Genomic DNA, 27,322 nt, shown 5'->3' with positions numbered 1-27,322 from the left:
GAGCAAAGCGCAAGAGGAGAAGAGGGAAGTGAATCTCGCTTTGTTTTAATGCCGAAGCAAACCCACATTTCGCACTTCAAAGGAGTGCGCACGAATGAACGTGGAAGGCAGCAGGGTTGGCTGCCTGCTAATCAACGCGCCTCGAACTATAAGAAAACAATACCGGATCATCTTTCGACGGCGCCCGAGTCAACGAGTTACCAGAGCTCTGCGAGTTATAAGTCGCTTCCGCTCCAAGCTCTCAGTCCGTGCGCGCGCGTGCATTCTACAAACCGTCGCAACAACAACAAAAAAGCATGACAAGAAGGACGATGAGGTTTTGTGCATGGCGGTTTCTTTCTTTGCCGCTCCCTTTTCTTTTGCTTGGTGCTTGGTTTCTTGTTTCGCTCTCGTGTAACGCCATCTAAGCCCGACGCCTGCGCGTCCGTGAAAGGCGCCACGTTACCCCCTTCTCCCCCTTTGCTCTTTGCTTTGACGCTTGTTTTTTGTATTGCATTTTTTTGGTGTATAAGTCTGTTAGGGCTCCTCGCGGGCTAGCAGTTTCCCGCTCATTTTATTTCTGAGGAAACTGACTCACTGACTGACTCGGTTTAGCTGACCGTAAACACTAAAAAAAAAAAAAGAAGAACCGTGCCCATTCTATTTCCATTCGATTCCGGATAAAAGGCACCTAATTCCATTCCCATTCCATTCCCTTCAACGTTACCGCCATTCCATTCCCATTCCATTCCGGTGTCGTGAAAATGCGGAATGATTCCGGGAATCATTCCAACTCCGGAGTGGCAACTCCGCAACACTGGTATACACCGCTCTTGGGGCAGGGGTGAGCGAGTCTGGTCCTTTGTAAATTTGGTGTGGAAGGTGTGCTTAGATGAAACGAAGTTGTTCTGGAATGCCTGACGACGGTGGCTTGGTTTTGCGATGTGGTCTTTGGAGTGTAGGGCGAAAGGGTCAGCTCTTGCTGTCGTTCTGGAAGCCTCGACTTTCCCTAGGCCCTCTAAGATCTTTCGCTCCGCCTGCCAAGCAGACGGCCGTCCATGGCTAGACCGGCCGTCTACACTCCAAAAGCGCATATTTGCTCCAATGGTTCTGCTCCGAGTGGCCAAATGGCGCGAGTATCCCTTCGATTCCCTCGAAAGAGTGAGCGAAGGAAGTGCGGCGCGAGGCGTAGAAATAGTGCTCTGCGCTGCTCCAGGGACTCTGCATGCAAGGATAAGATTTGATACTTGGATTCACCTTAGCCAAGCGAAAACGCCCGGCGGTGCGCATTACTTGCGCGCTTTGGCCACGGGGCAGCAGGGACCGCCGGCACGGAGACGCTTTTTGATAGGGAAACCAAAACTGAGTATGAAAGGCTACAAATCGAGTAAATTTTTGAACGCTACATATCTGCACGTGCACAGCATTTCTTTACGATAGTGCTGTTTTAGTTGTTTTTGACGATGGCCTGAACGCTTGGTACACGTTGAAAACATACCTCGAAATTTGCAAATTCAAAAGAAGTAAAAAAGTATTTTTTAGCTTAATTATATCAAACGTTACTGCCCATTAGCAGAAAACAATAAGACATAAAACTTTTATTGTTCGATGCGTACTTTTCGTGGGAGCGAGTTTTCCAGCTTACCATAACATCCTGTATACGGTCTCCTTTAACTCCTTCATTATTTATGAATACATAATAATTCAACCCACGTTTATGGTCTGAGCTTGACTCTGCGAGTGCGAGTTTAAAATCTTAGGGAACTAGCGATATTCCGATCGTGGTCTTTATAATCAGATCCAAGCTTTTATGAAACTTTATTGCGAGATTATGTAATAGGCTCCGCTCTGCTTTTCTTGAGTTTGTGTGACTATAATCAATTCCAGTTTCGGTCAAGTGTCAAATGTTTAGGACCAGCTTATTGTCACCTCTTCAATCAATGTTTTTGTCAGAATAATGATCTAAAAATACATAATTAAGCTTTGCCCTTCTTTAATACACTGACTTCTATTTCGCTTTGTGCTTTGCAGCGCTTACTTAAATTTCTGGCGAAACTATAGTCATATAAGACAACTTACGACTCATTCTCTTTCTTGGATTGTCAGTGAGTAAAGCTTGAATTCCTTGTCATCACTATGTTAGAGAAAAATATAACTGTTTGGAGATTTTAATTCGCCTCAAAAAACGAAAGGTCGTTTACAATGGGTCAACAAATTTTTTTTAGATTTTTTGACGTTTGCTGCAAAAAAAAGTAGACTAGAATTGTTCTCATTAGTATTTTTATTATCATTTCGAACACTTGCTTTCATCCACTCGGTCGTGGTTCATGAGGTTTCTTGCTCAAAAGTATATCTGGCCAGGCTCGCGGTCCTCTGTGCTAATTGTTTCTGGGTGGTGGAGAGGTGGTAGCTCTGAGCTACGTTTGCTTGGAACAGCCCCAATGCCTGATAAATGACGCCTCTCTTGTGTTTTGTTAGGTGTTCGTGTATCATCTCTTTCACGTCTAGGTACCTCCATGTAAGGTTCTTGTCGGGCGTTTCAAACAATCCTGCAACGTATCCCTCCAACAAGATGTCGGCTACCCACGGCACCACCTGTAATTATACAACATAATGAAAACATAGATTTAGGGTGTGACCCAAGTTTTGATTAAATCGCCAGCGAAGTACGACGAAATATTCGTTGTCGCTTATTTGCCTCAAAATTGATTCAACACATGAATATACACATCTAAACGAGTAATACAAATTACGAGTCACAATAATGTTTTTTTAGTGAAACTCTTGAATTTCTAAGTTTTATTTCTAGAGGATAAAGTCGGGGTAACACTGCTTATACATGATACAAACGACATTGTGCAAACACAGGACACCACAATATCCCTGGTTCGAATGCCGCGTTCCGAAGTTTCTTCTTGAGCTTATTGCCATACGGCATTCGAAGCACGGATCTCGCCGGTCACAGCGTTCGAATCTGTATGCAGACTGTTTTTTTGTATCGTGTATAAGCAGTGTGACCCCGGCTCAAAGGGCTCTACAGGGAACACTGTAAACGTGACGTTAGATGTTGTATTACGGGCGCTTTGTTCTCGACAGGCTACAAGGAGTATGATGGCGTGATAGCAATCACGCCAGCAGAACAAATAAATATGCGCAAAATACTGTTTTCACACTGCCGGTCTTCCTGCGTGGCTTTTGCGCTTCCCCGGCCTGAACGACTCTCGCTCATCTCACAATGCTTTACTTTGTACATAAAAGCAGGAACCCGTAGAGGAGCTTCCGGCCTTGAGGCAAACACGTCCAGCCTTGTCCAGGCACGGTTTCACGCGCACATGCATAACACAAAATGAAGGCTGTTCGCTGCACACATGATGACATGATTACCTGAAGATACGCCTGAATCATGGTGGAAGTAAGTTCGCTTCGTACATGTGCAGACAGTTTTTGTATGCCCAATCTGACCGTCATACGCCTCAGACTGTGCCGGCACACTGTCTTTTGTATGATGTGTCAAATCGGGTCGCACTGCTTATGCATCATGCAAAAGAGAGTCTGCATAGAGATTCAAACTCGAGTCACTGGGAGATCCGTGCTCAAATGCCGCATGCCAATGAGTTCAAGAAAGAAGCTTGGCACGCAGCATTTGAACCACGGATATCGCGGTGGCTCGTGTTTGCGGACTGTCGTTTGTATGATGTATGAGTAGGGTCCCTCAATGTCCTTCTGTTTAGGGTGATGCCACCCTTTGTAGTACCCGATGCCGACAGCACGCGGTCACGGGGAAAATACAAAGAAATCGACGAAAACAAAATGTCGCCATAACACAATCAGTGCCACAAACGCGTGCAGGGACACGCTCTTTCACGAGCTTCCGAACAAAAAATAAAAATGTGGGACAAAATGGCCAGATGTCTCCGCTCTAAGCAAAGCGCACATAAAGGCACCCTATGTATGAGCAGTGTGACCCCGGCTTTACAGATCCGAAGCATGCCTTTGAGAACCTAGGCCATGGCCTCCTCGATTAGCGATGTGTGCGACCAAAAGCGTCGCTGCGGTCAGCTTTTCACGATTGGCCAAACCATGGGCATATGAGCACTGTCAGATTGTCAACTTTGACTGTGTTAGTTTCGGATTGCGATGGCTCCTAGCTTCCACGGTGCTTTTTAAACACACCACCGAACTTGTCGTCGCGCCTGATGGTAAGTAGCGAGGATAACAACTTGTGACGGCACGGCGAGGCAAATAACAGTCGTGACATCACGGATAGAAACCATAAGAGGGCGCCACCGAAACATCTCGGCGCTAATACTATTCACAAAGCCTGGTAGTTCGACGACCGAGCCATAGAGCGCTTGGTCGCAGATGTGGAGCGCGAGAAGCTGATAGCACAGAGCATTTCTTGAAAAACCTGAACATGAGCGCACAGCTTTTGAGGCGGCGAGTACCCAAAAAAGGGTTTTCAAACCCGACGAGAAAAGAAGCGGTAGCGCGAGGAACGCGAGGAGCACGAGCGGACATTCCATCGCTCGGGACAAGGGTGTTTTGGCCGCGGAGCGCCCGTGACATGCCTCTCCTCTCATCCTTTTCACTTTCAACGGTCGCGTCTTGTACCAGGCTTTGTCAGCATGGAGTAGGCTATGCTTAGACATATATTCGCCTATTCTACCTATACTCTTTTTGGGGGTGCCGTTTAAAATGCCCCAAGTACCCGGGGGAAAGCACGATACCTCTAGAAAACACATTTTTTTGTGAAATCATAAAAGTTACGAAAAAAAAAAAAACGTTCGCCGGAAAGTGTATACTTCGAGAAAACTGAAATGCAGTAATGAAACCACCAGCTCCGCATCCCTATCAGGTGCTTCACAGCGAAACCTGGCCGTGGTCTCTGTGTACTGGGCAATCAGTAATGCTGTCGGGAAACATTACTGACGCGAAGAAGACCTACACATCATCCCGGTTACAAGACTTCTTACTGCGCGTGCGCATTCATTCGACTTTTTTGTATGAAGCTAGTTTTAGACTGGTACTGTTCTGTTTTACGTTAAGAGCTACGCGATGCTTGATTTTAAATAGCGAGAAAAGTTCAACTGTCTCCATAAATATTTACTTAAATAAATTATCTGGTAAGATTTTGTCTTTCAGAAAACAATTAAAGGGTGATTTCAGATAAGATCGACCAAAGGGTGGCTAGCCGACATTTTTAAATCAACTTATGTTTTTATATGACATTGTCTAGTGTCTGGTATAAACGAATCCACACTTAGTTTTGACCAGAAAAACAATTTGGAGACAAGAAAAATCGTAAGGCAGGGAGAGGTGGACAGTTGCAATAACGCGCACTGATGGAGGGGGCAAGTTTGAAAGTGAATAATTAAAACAATGAAATTAGGAGAATTTTAAAACTTTTTACAAACAAACTATGGGTACAACTTGCTTGTAATATAAAGTAATAATATTTATTAAAAATTTATTTAGTTTTCTAAAAATTGCCAAACATGCCTGCTCGAACGACAAATGGCAAAATTTGGAAATCTGTATCTCATGAAATAATTTAATCATTATTACATAACTTGCAGACATTATTTTACTAATATATGGCTATTATTGAAAAAATAAATAAGGTATCTGAGTGACACAATAGTTACAATATGTTTAGGCAAACATGGGAAAAAAATCAAAGAAAAATTCCAATGCGAATAAAAAAAAAACCACCACCTTCGATTTTTTTTAAATTTGGGTACCCTGTTATACTCTATTTCGGCATTCATTTCTATTAAAAACATGTTGCATCATTGCACTGTGAAAGAAGAAACAACTCCCCAAAGCAGGGTCCTTTTTCAAAGCCTACACTTAGCAGTGTCCTATACAAGAAGTGACTCTGAGTTCCAGTTTCATGAAAGTTGCACAAATCTTTTATATACATTTATTCAGATGAGGTCATTGATAAAAATATCGATCGGTCACACAGTAAAAGGGAGGAGAAACTATATACAGCATTTTACATAAGCGTACAAAGTGGTATCATATTAGATACTAATGATTAGAGAAAAGATGATGCAGTGTGAAGTTGTACCTTCCGGTATATTTTACATCTAGAGTAAAATAAATAACTTTACTTCCACACACAAAAACAAAGATATAATAGTAAGATATTTAGGTTGGCTGTGTATTTACGATTACAAACAATTTCAGGTGACGGATGCCATAGTGCCTAACTGGAGCAGCTTCGATGCTCTCGGTGTATGAATGAATCGTGGCAAGCCGATATATTTTATCCTGCTCGAGGATAACATTTTGGGATTTTTTTTATAGTGATCAGATAAAAATTATTAGTAACCACCAACAAAAACAGTAGGTTAAATACCCCGTGAAGAAAAATGTGATAAATAAGATGTCCCTGCATTCAAAATGAGCAGTCCTTGGGAAATCAAATTCGGCACTTTACGCTAAGGTTTTCCTCGCTGTACCCATTTAATAAAGTTGCTTCCAAGCAGATCCGACTGTCCGTGCTACATATACGTCACAGGTCCCTTCTGTTGATGAGTTGCTGAGCCGCCACGCGTGCCAAGACTGAATGCCAGGGAAAGCGCGCACCGTCAGCCACTCTTCTTTTTTTTGTTCACAATACCGAACAACCTCATTTTCGTCCAGATATACAAGATGCACGCCTTTCAGTTTCTTTGATAGAACGCTCACCATTGTCCTGGCCGTCTGAATTGCGCTTACTGAACGTTCTCTCAGGTTGTTCAGCGTGGCCTGGTGCTTCACGAGTCCGCCAACTCCGTCACATGCATTTTTCCCATGTCCAGATGCAGAAAATAACCACTGGGCTTGTGGGCAATCGTGCTTTGCAAATTGGTGAAGCTGGTAGCGATTCTTGAAATGACTGGCGGCGCCGTCACTTACGTACGTCACGTACGAGAATACCGCAACGTTGTCTTCAACCCACTCCTTCACTTTTTCTAGAGCCAAGCAAGCGTGAGCGGCGTCGTGACACAGGTCTTCACTGATGATGGCAAAGCTGTTTGTAGATTTTCTTGTCGTCACTACACATGTAAATATCGAAACTTGTTTTTTTTTCCAGTGATATGCTTGCACTTCGTCAGGAAGCACGATGGTCCAGTTTTCAGCAAAGTCAAAATGAAAGACAATGCTCCCGCGTTGCATGCACTGTTTTTCATCGTAGATCGCTTTACCCTGCGTTTGCCGGATATGGTTGTGAAGTAACCAACTTCCAACCGTCACTTGGATGACTTTTAGGAAAGTCTCAGCTTCCAAAGATTTTTTTCACAAGGTCGCCGGACTCCCATGTTGCAAGCACAATCTCTTCATCCTCCGCGATATCAAGTTCCTGGAGTGTAAGAAACTGGCCTTTTGGGCAGTGATCACAGTCTCCTTGAAGGCACAGTTCTGTTGCTGGGTCGCACAGAAATGCCGAGTTCATTTCACCAGTATTGAATGTTGAGCCTGTAACGTTCTCTAGAGCGGCAATACAAAAATAATAATTGGCGCAGCGCACACAAACGCACACTTCCTGGTGTGGAATACATTGGACCCATCTAGGGCGCAACGAATAAAATTTCGTTAGCCCAACGCCGGAATCGGGATGCTTGTCTTTGTATATACGGAAGGCCTCTCGTATTGAGCGTGTCATGAAGCGCTTTGGCACGAACGTTTTCTCTCCGTTGAGCATGACAGAGATGACGTCCTTCTGGTTGGGACTTTGGCGCGAACATTGTAGCTCGCCTTTCGTGAAGTACTCTAGGGCAGCAGACAGGTTCTCAGGGCTCACCTTGCACCTCGTGTAAGGATCCGGCTCATACCACACGCCATGCTTTTCCTTGAGTTTTTGGGATTTACTGATGAGGTACATTGAAACCTGTGGAATCATCTTTTGAACCTCATTCTTCGTCAGTGTTGACGGCAGGAGTGTAAGCAGTTGACAACGTTCCCGGAGGGAGGTGGCGGTTTCAAAGGCCTGCCGAAAGTTGTCCACCCACTCAGTGCATGTGGAGCATGTTGGTTCGGACGACCCCGATGGTGCGTCCCTGTCGTACGCAACACGTAGCCTTGAGCGTATATTCTTGAAAGCAACGTGCTCCAGTTCTGTCTGCTTTCTCTTGACATAGGCAGGCCTGTCCCGACTTCTTACGACGCTTGGTTGTCTCAGCGGCGACACATCTGTAGGTAGTATGCTGCGATTTAGATCTTCAATTGCTTCTTCAGCTGGCACAAATATGTCAGGGCACTGCTCTGAGCTTCGCGTCGAGATCTCTTTAGTGATGTGCATGAAGCAATGATAGCACAGGTAGTCCGTCGCACTCACTTTGGTGGAACAGTCAGGCTGAAGAATTTGCTTCAACGAGTTTAGGTCCAACTCGCACAAACTTCGAAAATTCCGCTGCTTTGTTATAGTCTTTTTGTGTTTGCAAAAGTAATCTGCACAAAACACTCGTTTGGAGCTCCAGGACGTCTTCATAATGTATACATAAATAATAGAAATTAAACCCCAACTGATGGCATATAATTGCCAAGTGAAAGAACTACTGGGTGCACAAGTGACAAGTCCGAGGCTGAGGAGCTCACTCACTGCAAACGTACATTTGAAAAGAGAGGTCACAACTGAGGCTGTCGGCAAAGCTTGATCCACGTCAAAGGAAGAAAGAGGGAAAGTCTCCAGACAAAAAATTGTGGTCAGCGGCCTTCGAAAAAGACTTTCCGGAATCGCACTGTCGTCCCTCCACGCGCTGATATGAAAGCACCCGAGCTTCTACTACGTGGTTCATGACACAGCCTGAGCCATGTCGGCGACCGGTTGGCGAGGGGTTGGCGGTGGGGTTACGTTGATGGTCACTCGGATTCGCCCTTGCTGTACTGAGCTACCGCCTGCAGTGCCTTATCGCCGGCTGGTGTCAACAACAAGAACACACACACCCTGTCTACACCAAAACTACAAGCGTTCACCGCACACGTGTCGCCACCGCTTTTAAGCTTTGGTGAAATTTCTTTCTTTTGCCGCGGAGAACCGCCTTATCTTAACTACGCGCCTGAAATCCTTCCAGGCGGGCGTACACAATATCAAGCGTTTCGAGAAATGCCCGTGGAGTAGAACTATGGGAAAATTCGGAGCCCGCGATGTCGATATCGTCGCCGTTGTGTTAGTACGCCGTCGCGTACTGCAGTCCCCCGTTGGGGGAGGGGGGGGAGGCGGTCTTACTACGATAACATGGCGACAGCGTTTACACTCTATGTATTTACGCGAAGCTCGAGTATTTGGGGATAATGCTGCCGGTTGGTGTGCCGCTTTGTGCCTGATATTATCGCCCGTGACGCCAGCGAGTGAGATGGCGACAGGCAGGACTGCTCAGTAAACAGGCGTCGGCGGCCATGTTTTGCTGGTTGAAGCGAACCCCCTTGTCCTTGACAGCGTGCGGGGAAATGCGAAAAAAACATTGTATCGGCCGTTTTGCCAGAACTAGCGACGAGTGTCGTCTGCGGTTTCCGGCAACTATTTTGCCATAATCGTGAGCTTAGCGAGGAAATGATTTTTGCTAGCCACAGAACACTACCACGCAGAAAGGGAATGCTTGAACATGTTTTTGTTCTGGATATATATCAGGGATATATATGAGAGAGAGAGAGATGAAGGTCGAGCGGAAGAGGGAATAGCATATAGTGTCGCAAGAGAATAAAGTAAACAAAGTTCCTAGTGGCCGATGGCTGCATGATCTTTCCTCGGATCACTAGTCCGTAATATGATACCTCTTTGTACACAGTAGTTTCTCCTTAATTTAAGTGTGTGAACGATTTCTTTAGTTATCATTGGCCTCATCTGAATAAAAATATATAAAAGATGTGTGTTGGTTTCATGAAACTGGAACTCAGAGTCAGTTCTTGCATAAAACACTGCTAAGTGTAAGCTTTGAAAAAGGACCCTACTTTGGGGAGTTGTATCTTCTTTCTCAATAAAATGATGCAACATGTTTTTAATGGAAATGAATGCCGAAATAGAGTATAACAGGTTACCTAAATTTAAAAAAAATCGAGGGTAGTGTTTTTTTTTTATTTGCATCGGAATTTTTCTTTGTTTGATTTTTTTTTTAGTTTGACTAAATATATCCTAACTATTGTATCACACAGATACCTTAGTTATTTTTTAAATATTAGCTATATATTAGTAGAATAATATCTGCAAATTATATCATAATGATTAAATTATTTCATGAGATACAGACCTCCAAAATTTGCCATTTGTCGTTCGAGCAGGCATGTTTGTCAATTTTTAGAAAAATAAATAAATTTTAAATAAATATGATTACTTTATATTACAAGCAAGCTATACCCATAGTTTGCGCCTAAAACGTATTAGAGTTCTCCTAATGTTATCGCTTTACTTATTCACTCTCAAACGGGCCCCCTCCATCAGTGCGCATTCATGCAACTGTCCACCACCTCATGCATTACGATTTTTCCTGTCCCCAAGTATTTTTTCTAGTCAAAACTAAGTTTGGATTCGTACATACCAGACACTAGACAATAACATATAAAAACATCAGTTGATTTGAAAATGTCGACTAGCCATCCTTTGGTCGATCTTATCTGAAATCACCCTAAATTATATTGTCGTCACTTTTAGAAAGATAATGTTACCAGTATCTGAATTTTTATTGCTCCGCCGCGCAAGTAATTCAGTTTTAAACGGTGCCGAACTGCTCAGATTGCACCCGCAAAACACACAGCATTTTTGTTAGCCACAGCGGGAGCTTTGACCTAACATCACGCTAAGAGTGCCACGAGAGCTCTTGACTGCGGTCTTTGTAAAATAAGTTTATTTTAAGAAAGACAAGATTTACGGTATAGAGAGAAGCTCAATTATCGGACGATGATCTTTGTACGCACCATCAACGTATATTGATCAAAACCGAGAGTTAGTCAACGTCTGTGACTCTGACGTATCCATGCCTGATGTGAAGTCACGACACGACAAGCCATACATACTTGCGAAATTTGGCTTGAAATTTGGTGTCGATGTTCATAATTGATTTAACGAATACTTGGGGTCTTTTAAAAAATGAATATAACATTTGACTATACTTAGGCCCTCTCTATGCGACCAGCACAAAAACTTTGTAACTTACAGATTCCACCGGATCTACTCTTTAAACTTTTTGTATGCGGCTCTTATTATCGGTGTCTTTTATAATAGTGCTTGATAGGTGAAAAAGGTTTTGCCGGTTATTTACCATCAAATGCGAGAATATTTGCTGAAGGTGGCTTCAATGTGGGGTCTCAATGTGCAAGTAATTATAATAATATTTTTATTGTGATCTTATATACCTTTGTGCTGACTTTATCACAGTCATTCCGCAGAAAAGTGGCTCAGAAAAACGGTGTGAGATCTCTGAGTAACGTTCAACCTAAACATTCATACAAGAAAAAATGCCGACTCGTACGCACCACTTGTGCTTCGTTGACGTACCACTTGGCTTCGAGAGTGGCTAGAGGGGGTATTTTTATATCTTGTTTAATCAGTTGTCGCGTAGTGCGTGTTTCGACCTTGGTCGATCCAGAGCTTGTCTTCACTGCTGTCGAAAATTCAGTAGAGAACTGATAAATTAGTGGCACGTTTATGCTGAACTTAGCTTTAGCGGTGAAATCTGCTCCCCTGGTGACGGACCACGAGTACTCGTCTTCGTGGTCTATCTGCTCCGATATGTACGCCTTACCCTCCTCGCCAGACTGGTTGTTGTGAAACATCTGTACGTATACAGCAGACAACTTTAGAGACTTTACTTTGGCGGCGTGGTAGACCACCGGGCCGACTTCGAACTTGACTGGTGGGTACCTGCATCGAAAAACTGCACCGTTATGCTGCGCTCACACCGCGTACAAAAGACCGTCGGCAGGCACTATCTAAGGCCTCTTTTTTTTTTGTAAGGCGGTACTGTGACACGGGCCCTAAACAAACTGTTGGCAGATATGTTTACATATGTACGAAACAGACATTCTTCGAGTATTCTTGAGGCGAGCCCACAGATAATTTTGTGGGCACGCCTGACGACCACATGGGGAGCTTGGCATTACTTGCCCACGATCCAGTTACTTTAGGAGTTTCTACACTGGTGCTCGCAGCTGGTGCATTTATAATTTGAGGGTATGAATACATGAAACCTCCAAAGTCAAAAGAAAGAAAATAAAAACTGGTTTGTCAGTGGAAATATTATCGCTGACCCCTTGTATCTCAAAATCATCGAAAAAACGTTGTGGGCTATTCTGGTGTTTACTAGGATTGAAAACAAATTGTGAATTGGAAAGACAATAGAATTGGCTTACCTATTCTTCACTTCATGTGGCCCAAATGAGCGCCGCAGTGACACTTAATATTTTTAGTGCACATGCTAACTATAAGGAAAACACAGTTTGTGATTTTTCTTGCCTTACTCAGGTAAGCCAATCTGACTATAATTTTAGCGAAAGCTTCCACCAACTTCAGGCACCTCTGAATTAAATCTCTGCGCGATAAGTCAAGAAACCTAATTATACGGTCAGTTTAAATACGTTCAATTCATTTTGCCTACGCTGTATATCTATCACAACTTTTTTTATAGCGTTCCAGAAATACTTTGCATTTTTTGTGCACCCTCACCATAAAAAAAAAAGAAAAAACACAAAATACTAAAGGGAAATAGAGTCCAGAAATCCGACACACCTTTACAACACACAGAAGAAAGAGCAGCAGCAAACAAAGACAACACGAAAGGTGGAAAATTTAATAATACCAAGTTAAGAAAGCAAAAGGCATGAGGTTTGTGGAGGCTCTTTTCTCAGCACTTCTCACGAAACACAGACCGCTGTTCATATATGTACACGTTAGTGAAGTCAAGTAACTGATTACCATTACTCGTTACTTACTAAAACAGTAACTAAGTACGCTACTCGATGCTGCGACTCAAGAGAAACGCCTTACCTTGACTTCAAACTAATGCTACATTTTCTCGTTACTCAAAATTTGTCGTTTTTGTGAAGCTGCAGCCGCTTCCAATACTTGTCGCCGTTAATAATTGCTCACCTTAAAACGCATGCGTGCAGGGATCACTTTGGCTATGCAGAAGACATGCCTTGCGCAGATCTCTGTCAAAACCTGTCTAGGGTTTTCTCGCTGCGCTAATCACAAGCGCGGGCTGGGGCGAGAACTGCGTAGGTACTCGTGTGATGCGCGCTCCCTTTCAGAAGCAATTAGATACCGTTACGAGTTACTCCAAGGCAAAGTAACGAAAACAAGTTGAACGTTTATTCTTTTTTGAACTACGTCGTTACTTCGTTACCGAAAAAAACATTTATCTCGATACTTCTTTTTTTAAGGTAATTAGGGACGGGTGCACCCCCCTCTACCCAAAAAAGAAGAAAGGAGTGCCTAGAGGGGCTTTTCTCGTGGCCAAGCTCGGGGAAAACCGCCGGCGTGCACGATTCGCGGGTCCACGTGGCCTTTTTCTGCCTGCGCTCGGAATGCTGGCGCAGAGCCAGAAGAAAAATTGTTTTGAATTGCTTTGAATCGTAGATTAAGCGAGCTTTCAAATTTTTGACAAAAGTCGCCAAACAGAAGTCGCAAAGGACTCTCGCGTGATCGCCGAGAAACCGCCAACTGCTTCTCGGTGTGCCTGAACGGGAGTTCGCTGGCGGACCACATTTGCAAACCCGCAAAAGACGCTGCAGCTGCACCGTGACGATGCACTTTTTGCCGATCCTTGATTGGCCCTCTCGGATCCTTAGCGTTGGCTGCAGTCGCGTCATCGTGCATCTTGAATTGACTTAAAAAAAAAAAAGATTTCCGCTACAAGGTAACCATAGGCCTCTGCAAAAGTCGCCCGCCTCCTGCGCGCGGCCATCTTTGTCTGCTCTGCTGTGGAACGCCTTCTGAGTATGCGCTGTTGCCAACGTTACTAAAACACTCAGTTGGGAAACTCGCCGTCGAAACCTGGGCCGCTGGCGTCCACCGAGACCGAGCTAAATGCGACAACAGCGCCACTCTTTATCATTTGTCTGTACTGTGGGCACCTCGAGCTTTTTGAAAGCCTGTTTTTTGCGTAAAAACAAACGGAAAAGACTCTTTTTGTATGAAATTTATTGGAGTATAGTACCAAAAGATGGGCGCGTGATGTTTTTGTCATCTTTAGTTCGCAAGGTTTTGCGGAACAATTAATATTGTTTTTATAAAACCATGCCTCAGCGGGCCTTTCAGGTAGCGCGTCCCGACCTAGGTGCATTTTAACTTCAGTGGTTCAACGCGGCGCGTCCGCCGGGGAGACGGTGGTTCACCCCCGTCAAAGTCAAAAATAGAAGTCACGTGCAGTTTCTCGCGTGGCCGCTGCGGGAGAAATGGTGGCGTTGTGTTCGTCATTAGCTCGGTGCTCGGAGACAGATTGGGGCCATATTTTTAGGGCTGTCTCTATGGGAGTTTCCCAACTGAGTGTTTTAGTAACGTTGGCTGTTGCTCTGCTGTGTGGTCCATCAGACGCTACGTCATGCCTGCAGAGCTCAGTGACTCGGCATATTTCGCACGGGTGGTGAGCCATGCCAGGGTCCATACACGTATAAAAACGGAAAGAATAGGAGACGAAAGCGCGAGAGGGGAGGGGAGGGGGGGGGGGACATCAGAACGGCGAGAGCTCTGATTGGAAAGACTAGTGGGTAGCCTCGAAGCTAGCCGCCTTCGTCTCTACGGCACTCGTAGAACGCGTTAGAAAGCGGAACGTCAGCGTCCGGCGTTCCAGTTCGAACGCGTCCGACGATTACGGTGGAGACAAAAGCATCAGGCCTAGCGTCCACTTTAAGAGACATCTGGTCGTAAAAATATTGCGGTGGCTTAGCTCGGCTATGCCAGGATACACGTAGCGTGAGCTTATGCGCACAAAATGAGAGGCGCTATCAAGCCGCTCCGGTGCAGGGTCAGACTTGGGTTCTGCGCAACGGAGGGGCACAGCTGGGCACGCGGCGCCGCCTACGCGTCTGCCGCGGCTATGACGTCACTCCTCTGGAATGTGCAGACCGACGAGGCGCGCGCGACGGCGGCGGCGGCGTCTCCGGCGCGCCAGCTGTGCACCGTGTGACGTCACTGCTCCTCGCGCTTCCGCAGCACGGAGCACAGCTCATTATGCGAGCCACGCGAAACTGCTCAACCTCAGCCAGTGTAGCTCACGCTACAAAAACACTTCTAGGGTTCCTTCGGCTTGTCCCCATTTTGCACCATAAAAAGTTAATTTAAGCACCCCCTGAGGGGTTTTCTTTCAAAACCTATGTATTTTTTTCTAAAGCTCCTTTTCTGATACGAAAGACTCCTTCATCGCCAAGTTGCCTTTCTAGTGTGCCAGGGGGCGATAGTGCTCGACCCAAAACCGGTCTTTACGAACTAAAAGAGTTCTTGGAGTGTCAAAAACCCTTTTTGAAAACTTTTTTTGTTATTGTGTACTTACAAAAAGTTTTAGCTCGGTGTTCTGACGTCCTCGCGTACTCTGGTATTTTCCTCTCCCTCGGTTTCGCCCACATGGTCGCTGACAGCTTAAAGACTGACTTCTGATGTTCTGATTGGTCCTTCGGGATTGCTTTTGGTGGGATGTCGCGATCGCATTGGCTGACGCGGGATAATGAGAACCGCGGGATTCGCCTTGGCTTGCGTGCATTAAAAGGCGACTGGGAGACTCAGGCGAGTATTTTTGAATATGGGATTGCGACAGTCTTCAGCTAAAGCAATGTCCCTCAAATATAACCGTTCATATTTTTTTTTCTCGATAATGTGTGTAGTTTTATAAGTATTACGGCTCAAAGTTTGGTTTCGGGCGTCTACGGCAAAACCGAAACTATCTGCTAGAGGGATGGCAACACTGATAATCAGCCATACGGTTGATGATCAGTTTTGCCGTACCCGAAATCCGAACCCGAAAGCTTTTATTGAGATACCTACACACTTATGAGCAGGCTTCTTCAAAGGAAATAAAGAGGAAAAGGACAGAAAGAAAATTGTGAGACGTAAGAATGCACAGAAGATCAGCTCTAACATTATATAGGACACAAAAACAGGAGAAAAGGAAGGAAAATGTGTTTGACAATTCACAGGGATGTTCTTTAATGTTTCAGGCGAGAACCGGATTTTTGATGACAATAACGTATAGGGCTAAATTTCAGGAGACAGACACATTATATGATGCCTGCCATAATGAGAGCGAGACTTTAGAGCGCTTGGTTTTGAAGTACACGGGGCTAGGCCCTGCCCTCCTTCAAGGCCTAACGGATCTGGACGAGGCCCTGGGGTTTGCTGGTGACGATGGAAGAACGGAAGAGAAGAAGATTACAGTCACAGAGAGGCGATTAGAATAATGGTGGAAATTATCTAGGGAAAATTGAATGATGCAGATCTAACTACCACTGCTAGGGACAGGCGAGACAGGAAGATTTGTTCCCCGTCCCGTGTGGCTCCGGCCCAAAGTCTCAACCCTGTCCTCCAGTGGGTCTGGTGCTGGGGTAATGCCAACAAGGTTTGATCAGAGGAAAAGTGGCAACTCCTTCACCGAGGGAAGGAGGCGGGGGTGATGTTTTTCGTTTTTCGCCCTATTCCCCGAAGGTAATCCTGGTGATATTCCACACTGCCTGGTGGTAGTTAGGAGAAAAAGATTGGCTTAGAAGGGCTGGAGGAATCATATCGTTGCCTATTTATACTCACACTAGGTGGCGCATGCTACCGCCCGTTACAAAGGGTATAGCCATTAACGTCTATCCATCCATCCGGCCGCGACGTCACGTCAAAAGGGTACTGCGGTGCGCGGTACAACTGGCACAACCAAGCGAACGCAGCTCTACTGCAACATGACGTCACAAATGTGCTGCCCCGGTGTTCTTTGACTAAAAGCTAACGCGCTTGCCGCCCGCTAAAGACCAGCTGGTCGCATCTCTAGAATAGGGTTTCGTAGGGTGCGCGGCTTCACTTTAAGGTAATATTTCGGCTGTAATCATATTCCTTGCTACTCAAGCGATACCAGTCATTTATTTTGCTTTCGTTTTCGACCAGAGTTATTCTTTCAGCCGTGGGCACACTGCTTATGCATCACACAAAAGGCAGTCTGCATACAGATTCAAACGCGAGTCATCGCAAGATTCGTGATTCGAACGCCGCATGGCGATGAGTTCGAGGATAAAACTTGGTACGCGGCATTCGAACTACGGTTATTGCTGTGACTCGGGTTTTGCAGACTGTCTCTTATATGACCTGTGACCTCGGTTTTTGTCTGTAAATTACCGTAATAATTTCTAGGATATCTTTTGGATGCACATATTGCAAGGACCGTCGAAATGAGCCGAGAGCGTCCTTAGGTAACCCACGCAATACATTTAAAAAAAAAACACTTCCGTTCTAGAAAGGTCCTTTCGACGCCCCCTGAACTCTTTCAGCTCGTGGTGAAAGTTTCGCCTCAATCACTATCGTGTCCTGGGGCGCCGGAAAGGCGACTGAGCGACGAAAAACTCTTTCGTATCAAAAAAGGAGCTTAAGAACCCCTTATAGGTTTTTCAGAAATAAGTCTTTTAGGGGGTTCTTAAGATAGCGTTTAGGGCGCCAAATATAGACCAGCCAAAGAATGCCTAAGAGTTATTTTATGACTAGATTTTTGTTGAGTGTAGAGCCATATTTAAAATTAAGGGTTTGGTCTCGTGTTTTGTAATACTGAATTGTTAAAAATGTAGAATTTTGTACAAAAAAAAATTACCGGTTTATGAACAAAAAAATGGCGAGCAAACGACGCGAATCTTAAGAATTCTGAGCAGTTGTGCTTTTTCGCGGGGTTGCCAAGCCGTGTCTCTTGCGTACCTTTTCTAACATCAACGATGTCGCCAGCGGTGAGCGTTTTCACTGTAATGCACCTTAATAAAGTGACAACATGTCTACTTACAGATGCAATGAATTAATGACTTTTTTTTGCCTAATTCACTTATTGCTTTTTGGCAGTACGTGCACGGATAAGCAGATGACACGGTACAAAAAAACACGCGTACCAGAATATTCGAAACACATTTTAGTAGTCATAGATACCGATCGGTGCTTTGGCATTGAAACTTATTACACCAGTAGTTTCAATTTATAACGCCTTTAGTTTTCTTTTTTATTTATATTTTCGGGACAAAGAGTAGCATAACATACTTTTCGAAGTTTTCATGGGGACCTCGGGTTTTGTTATCTCCAGTGACGTCAAAAGTTACCAGCCTTTCGTCGTAAGAGCAATTTCGCAAGAGGATTTCGTACATAACGTCATCGAGGTCAAGTAGGTTGCCGCTGCCTAGAAGAAGAAAGTGTGTTTAAATATATATATTAAACAATTAGACATACCGCCCAAAGATTGTAAAAATGGTAAATACACGGAAAGTACTATATTCGAGAAAAAAAAGGGGTATGATAGGTAGATCAGGGTTCGAAGTTGAAAGGAGCCGCCATTACTCCTAAAGCCACGGTCGTACTGTTTAAACATGAAAACAGTGTGCGGACACTCTTGGAGGTGTGTGTTCCTGACACGATGGTGCTCTCACATTGATAATATAAAAACACTCTCTGCAGACGTCTTCAAAACACACATACGTGTGAGGAAAACATGCACCCAACCTGCTTCAGGTGTGTTGGCAAATAATTCTGTCAACAGGTCTAGAGAAAGCATCGTGTCTTTTGTTTTAACGCGATCGCGTGTAGGAGCTTGTGTCGCACAAAAACCGGCGTCGGCGTTGGCGGGACGGGAAAAAACCTGACTGGTCAATAAATAATCTATTTGCCTTAAATAAAAAATAATTCAAAGTATTTCAGGCGGATTGGGACTGAACCCATGACCCTTTCGATGCGAGCCAGACTCGCTTTCCACTAGGCCACGCAGACACTTTTCTTTTGTCGTTATTACAGGCGAAGTAAGGTTAAACATCAGGTTACAAGATTAAAAGGTGAAAAGATGATTATGTGCAGAGTGTTAGATATGAGGTGAAAAGTTGAGAGGAATGTCTGCCTAAACCGGGCGTCTTAGACATAAACAAATGCAACGTTTCTAAGCAGGCTGTTACCTGAAAAGTCCAGAAATCTTAAACACGCATCAAATAGAGGAAACCATTCAGGTTTTGGTGGGTGAGCTGCGTGAACGCTTCTTATTTTCAAAATTCCTTCTAGAAAAATTGATATAGTGGTACATGGTGTGTCGGCGTTCTTTTATACTTGTAGGTCTCTAGGGCATCTCCAGATGCCCTAGAGACCTACCAGCATAAATGTATCATAGGGAATGTTTGTCTCACTAGGTACGTGTAAAAAACGAATACTACGGTTGGTAAAGTATTTTTTTAGAGCTCGTTGAAAGACACCCCAAAAGAAAACAGCATCTGCAGATTAGATGAAGCAGAGTTCCATTGTTTCCGATTGGTGCCATAATGGACGGTCAATTGACCACGGTACAAAAAACCCACGTTCTTGTAGCCACGATTTTACCGGAATCTTTGATGTCTGTAACTTAAAGAAAATTGTTTAGCACTTCGAGATATGCACATTCGTTTTACTCGTATTAAAATATATTGTCCTTCATAGTCAATCAACGGTGTCCTACGATAGCGGAATAGGAAAGCGACTTTTAATCAAGAGTTGTGATAGCCGTTTTCTTGGCACTTCAAATAGGTATTCTAATACGAAGCGGACTTTTATAAACATAAATGTATCGACTACCTCTTTCCAGAAGCCTTATAGTTTTCCTCTGGTAGAATTTGTTGTTCAAAGGCCCAAGGAGGGCAAGTGATGTGACAGTTTTTTTTGAGCAGAGCTCGAAAGCGCGATCCAAACCAACGCTTCTTTTTGCGCCTGTAGGTCGTGCGGCTGCGGATGTGACGCATTTCGTGGCGTTTTTGCTGTTTCCGGGCGCGCTTTCTGAGTCAGAACCGTGCGCTTTGGTTTGGACGGGCAAAACTTCGGGCGAGCGCGCACGCAGGCACGAGCGCACAAGCAAAGTGCAACAGCGACAGACTGGCCGGCCAGGCGGCGAGAGAAAGAGAAAGAGAGAGATCGCGTTGTCATGTTGGAAGAGTATAAAAGGGGTGGAGGAGAGGGCAGCGGCGAGAAACGCGGAGCCGGAACTAGCTTGACCTCCAACGATTGGCCGGGACACGGGAGCGCCCTACTACGTCACCGCGCGTTTTCGTGCGCGTTGAGAAGTTGAAATTATCCAACTTTCTTCTGCGCGCCCGGAAGGAGCGAAGAAGCGGCGCGACGTCACGAAAATACTTCACATCCGCAGCCGCACGACCTACAGGCGCAAAAAGAAGCGTTGGTTTGGATCGCGCTTAAGGCGTTCGTTTCTGGCTTGAGCGGCGTCGGCGTCGCCGTCGGCGTAACCGTGAGGCCAGGTGACCGCCCCCCCCCCCCTCCGAGAACACGTGACCCTCAGTACCCTTCCCTCCTCCTCCTCAAGAGCTGCGCTCTAATTCGGCGTTACAGGGAGTTCTAAACGGGTTTCATCTTTTCTTTTTTTTTGGAACGATCCTAAGCAGATAAGGATGGGATAAATTCCTAAAAAATAGTCGCTAGACGAGTTGGTAGACTAATAAATGCGCCAGACCTAAGCCACCAGCTTTCAATGAAATGAATAAGTTATCGCGTTTTATCGGTTTCCTAGAAGAGCTCCAGATACAGGTCGCAAATGTTCTGTGGAAGGCCTATGGATAGTCACAATGTCATACTTTTAAGGCATACATTATCTCAGATATTTAAAAAAAAATGTTGTACACTGCTGCATTTGCGAAGATTGAAAGCTCCAGTGCGCTCCATGCAAATTCTTTTTGCTTAATCTCAGTTACAACGGAATTCAAATATAGATTGTTGGATCTTGTCTGATGTAGAGGAGGGGTCTCCAAACGTTTTGGCTAAGGGGCCGGATTTGGTTGTTGGTCGCAGTTTCGAGGCACGGAATATAAGTATGAAAATTTAAAATGTAAGAAAAAACTGTTTGCTCTCGTCTTTTCTGCTATCTTCATGTGTGCGTTTGTTGCGCGTCGCGGCGGCGTTTGTTAACACGAGCTTATTTTTGCGTCGGTAGCAGCCGGCGATATGGATGCGGGTAGCGGGAAGGGCGTCACTGGAAAGACCGCGACAAGACTCGGGCAGGTCGACAGGTCCTTGACCTAGAGGAACGGCAATATATTTCAAGGGAAAGCAATTCCATGATAGTGAAGTCAAGTCAAGTCAAAATGTGTTTTTATTTGTACACAAGAACTCAGCAAACTACGCACCTATCCAGACGCCATTAGATTTTTCTGTGTTCATCCTCGCTCCAGTTAGGTTGCAATACTCCTGTTATTTGAAAGACGTTTTCCGCACTTTTCATATTCGAACAGAACAGAACCACGTCACAAGCATATGCCAATAACTTTAGCTCTTGGAACCCTTCGAAGGCAGGGAGGTTCAAGGCAATAACCAAAAAATAGGTGTTGATATTGGGCACCTTTGCCTTATTGAAGATTTGATAAGAGCAGATACAGAAAGGGAGTTGTTTAAAATCAGCCTTGTGCTGCTCTTCTTGTAACAGAGCTGAATGCGCTCGAATAGCGATGTTCCAGCGTTTGTATGAAAAATTTTTTTTGAGTAAGAAAGAAGGAGTTATTCAATCGCACGCTTGGGACAAGTCAACTAAAAATATTGCCACTTTATCTTGCTCACCGGATACAGTTTATCACAGATGTTGCTACGTGTACGCTCGTATGAATGTTTCGTTTTTGTGTACTACAAGTTTGGAGTTCTCCGATTAGATCATGCATTACGAGGTGTAAGCGTTCGTTTTAAGACTTCTGCGTATATAGTCCGCATTACAAAGTGATATAGGACGGTAAGCTTCAACCTTTATTAAAGCTTTTGTGTCTTCTGTTATAGGAATTAGTACAGTCTGACCAGAATAAAAAGTTGGCGGTAGTGTTTCTTGTTGCGGCTTTTAGGACATCAAGTAGGTAGTAATAGACTCAACATAGCAGAAAATAGTTTATAGAATGTAGCGCTGAGGCCATTAGGTTCAAGTGTCTTGTTTGAAGGAAGAGCTTTAACGACATTTTGACTTTCCTGCAATGTCAGAGGGCCCTCGACTATTTCTTTTTCGTAATCTCATAAGAAAGGCAAAAGGTTTACAAGGTGTTTCATGTCTGAATTTTTGTTTTTAAATTGGGACGCTTTTCTCTAAAATATTGGTATAACAATTCACAAAGGCTCCTGCAATATTTGGCGTATCTGTTCAGCTACTACCATAATATTCAATTTCAACTACTTTTTTTGTTAAAGAATGCCTTCGCTCATCTTTCAAGAATCTCAGCTTGGGTGTCTTTCAAAGTAGAAATGTTTGATATCGCGATCGAATCACTGCGCCTCGATATTTCTCGGCATCGTATCGCTGGAGTTGTGTTTTAGCCATGTTTATTTTTTTTTTTTTTGGGTATTCACCGGGATTGTTACTTTCAACTTTCGCAAAGCGCTGATAACGTATTCAAGCGATTCTTCAGTTCTCGCCTTTTTCCAAACGTAGGGCCCGCGCGTTCGATTGCCCAATCTTTAACCTCTTTTTGAACATGTCTCGTATCTGTTGTTCGTGTAAACCACTGTGGGGAATACGATCGGCCAATAGTTCGTCAGCTAGATGGGTTATGTTCTGTTTTCATAGGCTCCATTCAGGACGTAATAAATGCGTTTTCTTTTCGCCAGTGGCAACTTACACAAGACAGTGGTCTGAAACAAAAATGCAGGTTTAAACCTATAATCTGAAATAACCTTGTAAAGTTTTCCAGAGACGTATATTCGATCCAGTCGTGCGTAAAAATAGCGTTGAACATGTGTTTAATGTACTCTGCTTCTGTTCTCCAGTGTCATCTAAGTTCTTTGCGGTAATAAAGGACTGCAACGGCTGCAGTAGAGTCAAATCTGACCATAAAATGGGAACGGTCTTTCATATTTAACACACAGTTGAAATCTCCAGCAGAAGTAATTTTCTATAAATTCTAACATATGGTTTTATGAGTAAAAAGAAGTCATTACGTGCATTCACAGCGTAAGGACCGTACACACACACATCGTGCGCCCTTCGTCGTTGCCATTAGTAAGATTAAATGCAATAACGCGCCCATCCCGATCTGTGATGAGAGCATTAGCAGTCAAACGCTTTGTCCTTTTCAGTTACAAAAAGCAACCGGCCGACGTCTCCGTTGCATGAGTGACACAGACATCGAAATCATTAATAAAACATTTGAACGCGACTTCGGTTTCTTCCTCGCCAGACAAGTTTGTTACTTCTACAGCCAATACATATACCTGCCGTAATGATATAAGCTGAAGAAGGTGGCACTGCTTTTGTTACCTCTCACGTTTTGAGGTAGCTACATAAAGCTGAGGGGCGCCTTATATGCGATCGTTTATGGTTGAGCGTTACTCAGTGGCCTGTCTTCGAGAAATTTAGTGCCAGAAGATGGTTTCAAATACGGCTTGTGCCGTCTTCCAGCCTGTTTTCTGTCGGACAGTTTTGATCTAGTTAAGAAGCCATCACGCAATGTTGCATTTGTAAGTGCCTAAAGGCTCTGTTATACTCCGACTTAACGCGCGCGCAGGCGAACGCTGGCCGAAGTCGGCTACGTCACGTCAGTCACGCCGCGCACGTCAAAAATTCGCCCTCTTTACACTCCGGCGGATCTGGCGCTCCTGCGGCTGTGCGTCGGTGGGCCGCCGGCGTGGCGCATGCGCAGAGTCTAACTACGAGGGCACGTTTCCTGCGAGAGTGCGCCACTTCCGGTTCCTTTTCGTTTCAAATAGCAGACGAAAATGCTCGCGCTTCTTGAGCGCTAAGTTCGAGCGATGGCGTGGACGTACCTTGCACGACGAAAACTCGCGCTTGCATTGCTGGTGCACCGCCTGCGCCGCAAGCGTAGGCGGTCAATGTACACACGGTACATCTTTGACAAGCGCGCGGTCTACGGTACTCAAGCTTCCTAGTGTGGTAGACACACGGGTGAGGACGAATTCCCTCGATGAGCTTCTCGACGACCGAGTGCGAGTCTTCAAACATAACGCAACACAGAGTGGTGCTCCTGTCTTATTCGCCGCGCTTCGCGCGCAAGGGCTGCCACGAGCCAGCGCGTGATGCATCCTGGTCCGGCGTCGCTGGCGCGGCCGGCGCAGCCGGCGCGGAATACGGCATGCTCCATTTTAGCGTCGAGGCGGTCAAGCTGCGTCGAACGCCGCCGGTCGCGTCGGTTACGCTGTGACGCCGGAGTATAGAGCGTCGGGTTTTCCCCGACGGGACGCTGCTGTGACGCGCTCGCACGCGCGCACGCGTTACGTCGGAGTAGAACATAGCCTTAAGTTGCAAGAATGGAGTCATCTGCATCTTCGATTCCTTGTGCTGGGTTACCTTGCTCCTCAGTCTCGTTGGTTGCTGTGTTTTACTGAATTTCTGTAAAAGTGCGTCCGTGTTCTGGCGTATGAGAAGTTGTCAGCATTGTTTCTTAGATGGTAGGGGTACTAGCGGGTTGATATGCACTCACATCAGGAGAGGGAAGGCAGAGGGGGTTCGGTCGGGGGTGGCTGAGGCGTTGAACCTGGAGGCTCAGTCATCATGGGGATGTTTCCACTCGATTCAACAACCTCGCTTGCATCCATCAGGTGTTTTGTGGTTGAGTCGTCTGCTGTTCCGATCCTAAGCCTGTCGGCGTAGGTAAGGACGCGATCATCAACTTTGTGATCGTACCTTTACCACTTCGTGAACCTCGGAGTCCTGCAATGGCGGCGGATGTGGCCAACGCGATTGCATCGCCAACACAAAGGAGGTCGGCGGGGATCAGTAAGACCTGGCACCCATAAATAGTCAGTGGGTGCGGAATTTTGCCCACGCTTGTGTCGTCTCTCAATGTCAGTTGCACCTCTCTGTTGAAGGTAGTGATGCCTTTCATTCCTTCGCATTTCCACTTCTCTTGTACGATAGAGCTCACGGTACCGAAGGGTTCCAGCGCTTCAACAACTTCCTGGTTTTTCATGTGCGGGTGTAGCCACACAAGTGTTGGTTTCTCTTTTTTTTTTTCAAATCTCGGTTCATGACGAGGCATTTTCGTCTTTTCACCTTTAGCTCTTCGCAGTCGTCGAGCATGCTTTTCGCGAGAGAAGTCGCAGAAACGACCATCTAAACATGCGATATTTGGCATTGTCTTATGGCGATAATGTCCTCTCGGTCCATTATGCCACTGAGAGCGTCTCAGAAGTACGGAGCTCGGTAGGGTCGCACAGCGAGATCCCCATGCAGGAATACTGAATTAGGAACGAGGTTACCAGTAGGTGGACGTGGCATCAGCACTCGGTAGTCATCTATCGGGGAAACGGTAGCAGTAGCAGCAGTGTACTTAGGCCGGAGGACGATTTGTTTTCTTGTGCGGAAAACATAAAAATTCAGCCGTTGGAAACGGCGTCTTCTTCATTCTCTGGGCCACGCAGAAACGAATAAACGGCTTGAGAACGAGCGGGGGTTTATATTTAGCCATCGGATTCCACTCTTTAAGGCGAAGCTTAAGAGACCTCTTGTAATTTTTGTACGATGCATGAGCAGTGTAACTTCCGCGTAAAAAAAGGAGAAAATTTGAGATTGCCACGTGCATAAGCAGTAACATCACAGGGATCTAAGACATAGCATTGTCTTTTCTCGCCTCTTGAGCTGGCGCGATTGAGAACCTGTCTCCCACAATTCGTTGAGTCGCCACTAGGTTCCTTCCAGTCCCTTTTTGAGTGTCGCGCCTAACACAAGACATTTTTCCAGGGCCGGATCAAGAAATATAAAGGCCTCAAAACGATAAGCACCTACTCCGTCCCCGTTATTCTAAAGAAAATGAGAAAATGGCGTCGAAATGATTGTACTCCAGCAATGTTAATATTGTGACAAGGTATCTATGTTCGACACTGTTTTTATGTACCTGGATGTTTTCTTTTCCTCTCCTTTAATGAAAAAGGTCGAGCGTGGTGAAGAAAGTCGGGCAGCTCGGAATTAAAAAGGGTCTGTTCATCAAACAGCAAACGGAGCCCCGGACTTCGAACAGATGTACAAGTGCAGCTCGAATGCATCCTCATTTACAGCTTTTCGCGCATAAAGCGTTTCTCACATTCGTAGTTTCTTTCGGAAGCGAAAATGTTTCCGCCCGACTCTGAAAAAAGATTGGCCTTTTCACGATATACACTTGCCCTGAAACCTGCAGCAGTAATAAGAGCTGCATGCTTGGCGATCCAAGTTTCATTGAGGTCTCATATGTTAAGCAGGTTAGAATAAATGGTCCCCGTTCCCTCGCGCTCGGAGGTGAGGCCCTGAACTGCAACATCGTTAGCCCTCCATCTCCGTTAATATCTAGCGCTGTATTTCTCCCTAGCCCAGTGACACCGTGCTTAGAAACGAAAATTCGCCCTCTCAACAGGTAGTCGATTGAGCCAAGGCCACCTAAAAGACAAGGCCTGCTCATGACGTCATCACGAGTGGAACGCCAATCCACCCTAAGCGGCAAAGACGCTGAAGCTTTACGAGAGTCACAGCAAAGTGGCAGACGCCTCCATCTTGACGTCGCCGCGTTCCAGCGTCGCGCTCGTTGGGAGATGCAGTGAGACGCGCTGACGGTGACGCTGACGCAAGCTAGGCGGAGCTGCGTAGGGCCACTTCTGATGACGTCTGGGGAGAAGGGTCCAGGCATTGTATTCTAAGTGGTATTGACTGAGTCAAACAGAAACAAATGACATAACAGTAACAAACGATAAAATATTGTAAAGTGCCTTGAGGGAGCGTACTTACTTTGGTGTACGGAATACTGTAAAGAAGAAAAAAAACGCTCAAATTAATATTCGATTACATGACTGGAAGATCGCGTGCATTTCAAGTTTGGCAGAGAACATTGTGTTAACTTACCCTTATACAAGCAAGACACGCGAGTTGAATGACATCGTCACAATCGTGTGGAACACACGGATGTAACAATATTTCTCAATTTAGCGAATTTGCAGAAATAAATGTTACTTCTTTCTTCTTCAAATATTTACGCGAACACATAAAGCCATCGCTATAGTATGTTCTCGCGAACGAAACGGCTTTTCTGAGATCTTGTACAGAGCGACAGTTAAGTGGCAACAAGGATTTAATGCCCAAGATGCCTGAAGTGTGGTTTTGCGAAAGCGAATCATAACTAGTGATTCTAGTATATCCATAATTATTTTAGCAACTGGCATCTGAATTTTCCGCAGTTTTACACTCACCAGGAAGAGTAAAAGGAGGAGCAAAAACTGAAAACTTTGAGCCAT

General features: G+C 45.1%; 1 protein-coding gene across 1 annotated transcript; it reads right to left on the bottom strand.

The window, feature by feature from the left end:
- Window positions 1-2,304: 2,304 nt before the first annotated feature.
- Window positions 2,305-27,322, bottom strand: LOC120836085. The gene is made up of 5 exons (XM_040211983.1): window positions 27,278-27,322; window positions 26,820-26,835; window positions 18,164-18,299; window positions 11,437-11,824; window positions 2,305-2,574 (listed from the first exon to the last, which is right to left on the bottom strand). Exons 1-5 carry the CDS (start codon window positions 27,320-27,322, stop codon window positions 2,305-2,307), a joined length of 855 nt encoding a protein of 284 aa, XP_040067917.1.

This window comes from Ixodes scapularis, unplaced genomic scaffold, assembly GCF_016920785.2.
Source record: "Ixodes scapularis isolate PalLabHiFi unplaced genomic scaffold, ASM1692078v2 PGA_scaffold13__105_contigs__length_92229423, whole genome shotgun sequence".
In the NCBI taxonomy this organism is placed as follows: domain Eukaryota; kingdom Metazoa; phylum Arthropoda; class Arachnida; order Ixodida; family Ixodidae; genus Ixodes; species Ixodes scapularis.
The sequence above is the reverse complement of the archived record's forward strand: the minus strand, read 5'-3'. Positions and strand labels throughout refer to the sequence as shown.

Bases quoted from the DNA above. Each gene is read 5' to 3' on its own strand.
- LOC120836085 (XM_040211983.1), bottom strand. From the start codon at position 27,322: ATGGCTCAAAGTTTTCAGTTTTTGCTCCTCCTTTTACTCTTCCTG. The intron at 11,825-18,163 runs GTATGTTATGCT...TTTTCGATGCAG, and splicing joins CCCCATGAAAACTTCGAAAA to GTACCCACCAGTCAAGTTCG. The intron at 2,575-11,436 runs GTGCGTACGAGT...GTATAATTACAG, and splicing joins ACGTCAACGAAGCACAAGTG to GTGGTGCCGTGGGTAGCCGA.